This window comes from Buceros rhinoceros, unplaced genomic scaffold (assembly GCF_000710305.1).
Source record: "Buceros rhinoceros silvestris isolate BGI_N320 unplaced genomic scaffold, ASM71030v1 scaffold16558, whole genome shotgun sequence".
In the NCBI taxonomy this organism is placed as follows: Eukaryota; Metazoa; Chordata; class Aves; order Bucerotiformes; family Bucerotidae; genus Buceros; species Buceros rhinoceros.
The window spans coordinates 1-7046 of NW_010426475.1; the positions used below are offsets into that span (position 1 = coordinate 1).

General features: G+C 38.9%; 1 protein-coding gene across 1 annotated transcript in view; it reads left to right on the plus strand.

Annotated features, from left to right (window-relative positions):
- Positions 1–457: 457 nt before the first annotated feature.
- NOP14 (NOP14 nucleolar protein) overlaps positions 458–7046 on the plus strand; it is a 23685-nt gene continuing 17096 nt past the window's right edge. Inside the window, exons 1-6 of the mRNA XM_010141524.1 lie at positions 458–655; positions 2557–2691; positions 3538–3679; positions 4220–4365; positions 4789–4926; positions 6442–6564. Coding sequence (XP_010139826.1) covers positions 458–655; positions 2557–2691; positions 3538–3679; positions 4220–4365; positions 4789–4926; positions 6442–6564 — 882 coding nt within the window. The remainder of the gene's footprint in view (positions 656–2556; positions 2692–3537; positions 3680–4219; positions 4366–4788; positions 4927–6441; positions 6565–7046) is intronic.

The window sequence follows — 7046 nt, forward strand, 5'->3', positions numbered from 1 at the left end:
CGTTCGCCGGGGAGACGCCAGTGCTGCTGCGCGAGGGCTGCTGGGAATTGAAGTGCTTTGACCTCTGCCTAGCCTCCTCCCCACCCGATCGTCCCAAAGCGGGAGGGGAGAAGAGCGGCAACTCTCGCGATAGTTGGATGAAACTCTCGCGAGAGGTGGGAGGCTAGCGCTGTGCGTGTGGTACCGCCGGAGCGTGCCGGTGTAAGGGAAACGCTGTCACCGCTCCGCTCCCTTCCTTGCGCCGCTTCCGTGTCCCCCGCCGGCTTTGGGGCTTCTGGGGGAAACTCTTGCACGTCTTGGCACCCGTCAGAGGGCAGTGGTCAGGCCCGGGAGTTTTGTCCTCTGTGGGGCGCCATTTTGTTCGCCCCGTTTGCACCTCCAGCCCCGTTCCCCACATGCCGAGTGAGTACTGAGCCTCTCCTGCCCCACGCGAGTCCCTGCCGCAGCCCGGCGAAAGATGGGGAAGGCGTCTAAGAGGAAGCAGAAGGCCTCAGCGTCCTCCAAAGCCAAGGGCCCCGTGAAGTCAGCTATGGCCGTGGTTAAGAGCAACCCCTTTGAAGTGAAAGTCAACAGGCAAAAGTTTAACATCTTGGGGAGGAAGACTAAGAATGATGTGGGGCTGCCTGGTGTCTCACGGTCCAAGGCCATCAAGAAGGTAAGAGGACATCAAAAGCTGGGAGGAAGGATGGGACCTGTGGATGTTGTTGTAATGGAGTGGTGATAAGCCTGGAGCCAGCTCTGTTGAGGTAAGAGACTACCTTAGTCGTAAACAGCGGGAAGGCTGGTCACCTCGCATTGCTCAGACAATGGTGAAGAGCCTGCTGAAAATGTTTCCCTCCGGTGCAGTCCACAGGGTGCAGTAGTGCAAGTCTCTCTTATTGCATGTGCGGGAATGTTCTCTTTTCAACTTACCCGGCTCTGGAATACAACTGCACGTGGTGTTGGCAACCAAACACAGGGCCGGAGTGCAGGTGGCTGTAAGTGTTCGTTATGTTGGTCAGTTTTGGTTGCTGAAGGATGTTAAGCTTCTCAATATTGTTGCAACATTGCTGTAATAAGGAAAGTTAGAAAGGGTGCTACAGTCTGAATGCAGTGAGAAGTCTGTAGATACAAAGAAACTACCATTGATTCGGAAAATATGCAGATGACGTTGTGCGCTGGTTAAATAGTTGCATTGCAGAACTATGTTGGTACATACAACTATGTTGGTCTGCCTCCATTGCTCTCATGAGAATGTCCATACAACTTAAGTAAATCTTCTATCGTCCATCCTAACACTGTTTTAAAATTGCCTCTCTTTCCTTCCCTACTGACATCCCTAGCTACCTGACCAAAATCCGTAACGCATAAGGGAAAATGTTGTGTCATACTATGCGTCTGGGATTCCAGCACCCTAATCTATCCTGGAGTGAAGCACTGGAATTTTTATGCTCTGTCCCTGCAAACAAAACAGGAAAGAAGTTAAAATCTCTGTAGAGTCTGTTAAAGCTGAAGAAAGCATAATTTGAAAGTTTGCCCTGAGATTCTCTCTGACATTTCATGCATTCTGTTGTTGGACAGAATTTAAATCACTCCCTGAAAAGAGAAGTTCTTTTTAAAAATAGCCCAGCAAAAGGAAATTGATAGTTTTTAGTTTTGTGTGCATTGTGAGAGGTGATGCATTAAATACATTTTTATTAAGAGAAGTAGTCAGTGAGAAAGGACATCAAGTAACTGATAAACAAGGTGTTTTTCTATATCCAAGGTATTAAGAGATACTAAAGTTCATGCACAGTGTTTAAGCTGCATAATAATTCTGTGCAAGAAGTAAATAAAAGGTAGAAGAAGTGGCAGGGTAGTAGAGGAACCCCGAGGTCTGGTATCAGTTACAGCAACGTCTGAAGGTTGTGAATGCTCAGTGAGGCTGCCCAGGCCTGCTGTAGGAAATTCAACCTTTTCCTTCAGTGCAACAGTTTGGGAATTCACGGTAGTGTGAATCAGTACCTTTCCATAAGATGCAGCTGTTGTATTTTAAATAAACATGGATCTTTTATCAGTCTAAACACAGTCAGCGTTTTCTTCCTATAGAAACTATATAATATCTTAGGCTTGAAATTAGCTTTCAGACTTCATTTCAATTTGTCCAGATTGTAGAAGGCTTTATGAATTTTTCATACCACATTTTAAGGTCTTTGGGTTTTATTTCAATAGTAAGATAAATCAAATGCTTGTAATTAATTAGATCACTGGCACTGAGAAGTAAACCTGTTGCCTTACCTGTACCCTAAGTGCAGCACATCCTCCTCATACAGGTCTCCTAAACTTCCTTTTGCTGCTTTGATACATAAGGTCCCTGTGCTCAACAGTAAAGCAGAGAGCTGAATGAATTCTTTATGACTCTGAATGTATTGGATGAGCTTCCCACCTCTTTCCTCATTAATTTTTCCTTCTCTTTAATAGCATTCTGATAAATTAGATTATGTTGCCAGGATACCATGGAGCCTTTTTTGCCTTGGCTTTATAATTAGTTAATTTCTTTGGTTTTTAATTCAATCTCCGTATTTTTTTTTCTTCTAGCGTACCCAAACATTACTGAAAGAATATAAGGAAAGGGAGAAGACAAATGTGTTTAAAGATAAACGTTTTGGTGAATATAACACCAAAATAAGTCCAGAGGAAAAGATGATCAGACGATTCACTTTGGAAAGACAGGTAAAGTACAGGAATTTAAAAAAAAAAAAAAAAATCCAAAACCACAAGAAAAACTTACATTTTTAGGTTGGGATTGTCCCCCTTAATAGAGGGTTTTGCAGAGTAATGCTTTCTTTTTGATTGTATGTGTTTGGAACTTTTATGAAAAAGCAATTTTTATGTGAATCTAAAATTTTTCATTAGGACTTTCTGGTTTTGCAACCCAGCTTTTTGAAGCAGAAATTTCTTAGCACACTGATGTGCAAGGAGGCCGGTTTTAAGCAGATTCATTGATTGCTTGGTTTTCTTTGACTCTTTTGAGTACTGTGATTTGGGAATTGAATTAGGAAAAGGCAGCCACCATCAATTACACTTCCAGGTTCCAGTACCACTGTTGAAGAGCAGCCGTTTCATTTGCTGACTAGAAAAACTCATTTTGTAATGTGAACTGTATGTGCAGTACTGTTCTTTCTGCCTCAACATACTCAGTCTCTGGAATTGAGTAGTGTAATATCACTCTGTGTTTCTAATTTGTATGTTAAAATCCATTTCATTAAGCCTGAAACATAGCAGTTAAGAACCTATGTTACTGATACATAGATACAACTTAAGCTTCCTTATATTTTCTGAGTTACTGTATTTGTACATTAGTATGAGAATGAGAGACATGATACTCCTTCACATCAGATTTAATGTATTTGAATGGAAGTATTGGGTGGTAGTGCTCTTATTCCAGCGTTCTGTTCCAGCACAACACTGGAATAAGAATATCCTCAACTAGCATTAAATTACAGGCTTTATTATAAATTGTTGCCTGGGAACTAAAAATCTTTTTGTTATTTAATTGGTTTGTTTTACTATTTTTAGCAATATTATGGGAAGAAGAACATCTATAACCTTAATGAAGATGAGGAGTTGACTCATTTTGGCCAGTCTTTGGCAGAAATTGAAAAACTAAATGATATTGTTGATAGTGACAGTGACGCAGAAGAAAGAGGCACGTTGTCAGGTAAGACACGTCAGCTAGGATCCCACTGCTGGTTTTACTGTTGGTACCTGTACATCATTTGTTCAGTGCTGTCTTTTAATGAGAAAGAATATTATGTAATTGGTTGGAATGTTCAAGCCATATTTGATTACTTCTTAACCACACTCAGAAGAGCTCTCTGGATTTTAGCAGATGTTAAGTTGGAACTACCTACCTGGCAAGTTTCAGCATACACAGGTACCTGTATTTTGAGCCCTTTGGGCAGAATCTGATGTGTGAGTTTTCTGGTTGGTTTTTTGGCACTTTTGCACCTGAATACCATTTAAAATATTGAAAAAACATTTTTCTATCTTGTACAACATATTTGTCAGTGTAAGTTACGTGTCTAGCATCAATGCTTTTGGTAAGGCCATCCCCATAAGGATTGGAACGTGATTGATTCAATAGTTTTAATTGCTTCCATTCTCAAAGAATAGGGATATACTGTCCCAGCAGCAGCACCCCAGCACTTGTGTATGGATTTGAAGAGGATTCTCAATCTACTCTTTTTTCTTTTCCTAGCTGAATTAACTGCTGCTCACTTCGGAGGGGGTGGAGGCCTCCTTCGTAAAAAAGCATCAAGTGGACAACAAGATGAAGTGGAAGAAAAACCTAAATCTAGAAAGGAACTCATAGAAGAGATGATAGCCAAATCTAAACAAGAAAAGGTGAGGTTTTAGCCCTGAAGTATAAATGAGTGTGATTAAGAAGCTGTCACAATTTCTGTCTTTGCGGAATAAGATAGTAGTTCATAGAAAACAAAGGAGCTAGCTGTCTAAGGAAGAGTCCAAGCTCCTGGATAAAGTCCTTTGGACCTTGTAGGCATTTTAGAATATACGTTGGATATCTGCCATTCTTTTGTATCCCCATATCTCCCTTTCTGTTGACTCCTGACTTGTGTTCTGTATGCAACCCTGGTGCTATTCAGCGAAACTCTATACCGCTTCTTCCACAAAGAACGTTTACACCTTTACAGTAGTAAATATTTTAAAGTACTCATTTGCTAAAGACAACATTTGGGTTTTACACTGTAAATGCTCTGAACATAACTGCTGCATTTCGGTTTGTTCTGTTTTGGGGTTTTTTTCTAGCAAGAGAGGCAGACACGGAGAGAAAGTGCATTAGAACTCACAGAAAAGCTGGACAATGACTGGAAGGAAATCCAGACCCTCATTGCTCACAAAACCCCGAAGTCAGAGAGGAAGGACAAAGATGTTGAAAAACCAAAGGTGAAGTTTTGGCCAGATTACTTTACTTTGTTCTAATAACTTGTGGTTTTGATTTATAGTGGCTGAAGTATAAGGCAAAGTTCACCACTTTTAAAATAAAACGTTGTCCACTACTTACATTGAAGGAATGAAGGTTTGGGACAATTAATTGGTTGAAGGAATAGAATGTTTTATATGATTTTTCTGATTTTAATTACCTATTGCTTTTCATTAGCATCAAATCTGAGAGAGGTTGCAGTTCAATACCACTGTTTGCTACACCTGATTTTATGACAAATGTATTTTCTTGAAGAATTAAAAGTGTTGAGAACGCTGACTTAGTTTGAATGCCTTTGCAGTGTTCCTTGGATAAAACAACTTGTATAGGACAACAAATGTTTCCGTGTTGTAACTTGGGTATGGTCCCTACAAAAAGGGAATGAAAATATTTAACTTTTGAATAGATACCTTATGGTGTCAAAATTTTTTCTGTCGTTAGTATTTTTTATTACTGGAAATAAACTTCTAAATCTAAGAACAGGTATTGTAATGCATTGTGCTGTTCTTTCTCATGTAGAAATTCTATATTATATTGCAGAACATTTTGAATTTCCATTTATTTCTTGGCAGTAGAATTCAGTTTTTGAAAGATTGGAGTAATAAACTGATCTTACATTAAAACTGATCTCAAATACTGAACAGAAGATACTGGATAAAAAGTTCGTTTTTTAATGTATTGATTTTTGGGTTTAAGATCTTCTGTAACATGCTGGGTACTCTTGTATGTTGGTAATGTGGTAACTCAGGCAAAAATTTTGTCGTCATAATTTGCTGGAAAGGAAGATTAGATTCCTTTGCTTCATGTGTGTGGATCCAATTTAAGAATTATCAAGTATGTGAAGTGTGAATTAATAATACTCTGTAACATTAACATTGAATTGGAGAAAAATTATCTAGTTGTGTGTAAGAAGAAAAATTCCTAGAACTGAATTTTAGAGGAGCTGTATGGTTTAGTGACTTAAGCAGCTATCAAGAAGATTCTATTCACAAGTCCAGTGTAATCTGTGCTAGTGACTGTTTTTCCAAGTGTCCTCCTTAAACTCACTGAGTATGAGCATCCTTTTTGGTTTTCCATAAGATAGACATCTATGTAACTTAGATAACAAGTCTGACAGTATAAAGTGAAATGTAAACTATAAATTTATTGTAGCTTCTTTTTGATAAAATGGTATTTTATAAGTAAACAGTATTTTAAAGCTTTTCACTAAAAATTGGTTTTATTTAAGATACTATTTGTAGTTTTTCAGTTGTAACTTAAATAGGGGAGGGGGAAATACCAGGAAGAATTTCTGTGTAAGTGTTCATACCATTTCTTGTCTTAATACTGAATTGAATTTTTTTGGAAATGGTCTTTTCTTTGTGTCTTGATGGTCTTATTTCTTAGCTGTTAGTCTGGCAGAGCGGTGGCTGCAAAGCAGAATAGTGAAACAAGATAATAAACAAACATAATAAACATTTACATAAATATTTCTTTAGCCTGATGAATACGATATAATTGTTCGAGAACTTGGATTCGAGATGAAAGCTAAACCTTCAGAAAGGATGAAAACAGAAGAAGAACTGGCAAAAGAGGAGCAGGCGCGACTCCAGAAACTGGAGGTACACCGTTTATGGTTTTAGATTGGTTTGTGGCCTGGCTTTTGATAGTCACCACTTACATTCATTGCTTGATCTTAGGTTGAAAGTGGCTGTGCTAGACTGCAGTTCATCAGAGGGTGAACTCAGGAAATCTCTGTATGTTTTGTTTGCAAGCTGTTACTACAACAAAAAAACCATAGGTTTAGTACATGACTGTTGAGGTTTATGAAATTAGTTGTTCTTTCTTCAATAAAAACATACTATCACTTCAATTTGCCTTTAAATGTTTTAAATTATTCAGAGTTGAGAGGTGCTCTTAAGTCAGTAAGGGGAAGCATCACGTTGCACAGCACTTAAATTAATACCCTGGCAACTCATTTATTGTTTTCTTCTGGTGGTGTAAGAGTCTTTCAGCAGCAGGATGTATATAGCTTTGCTTTGCAAAGGAATAGGATTCTCCTGGAAACTTTGCGTGCTCTTTCTCTTATGTGGAGCTCTGAATC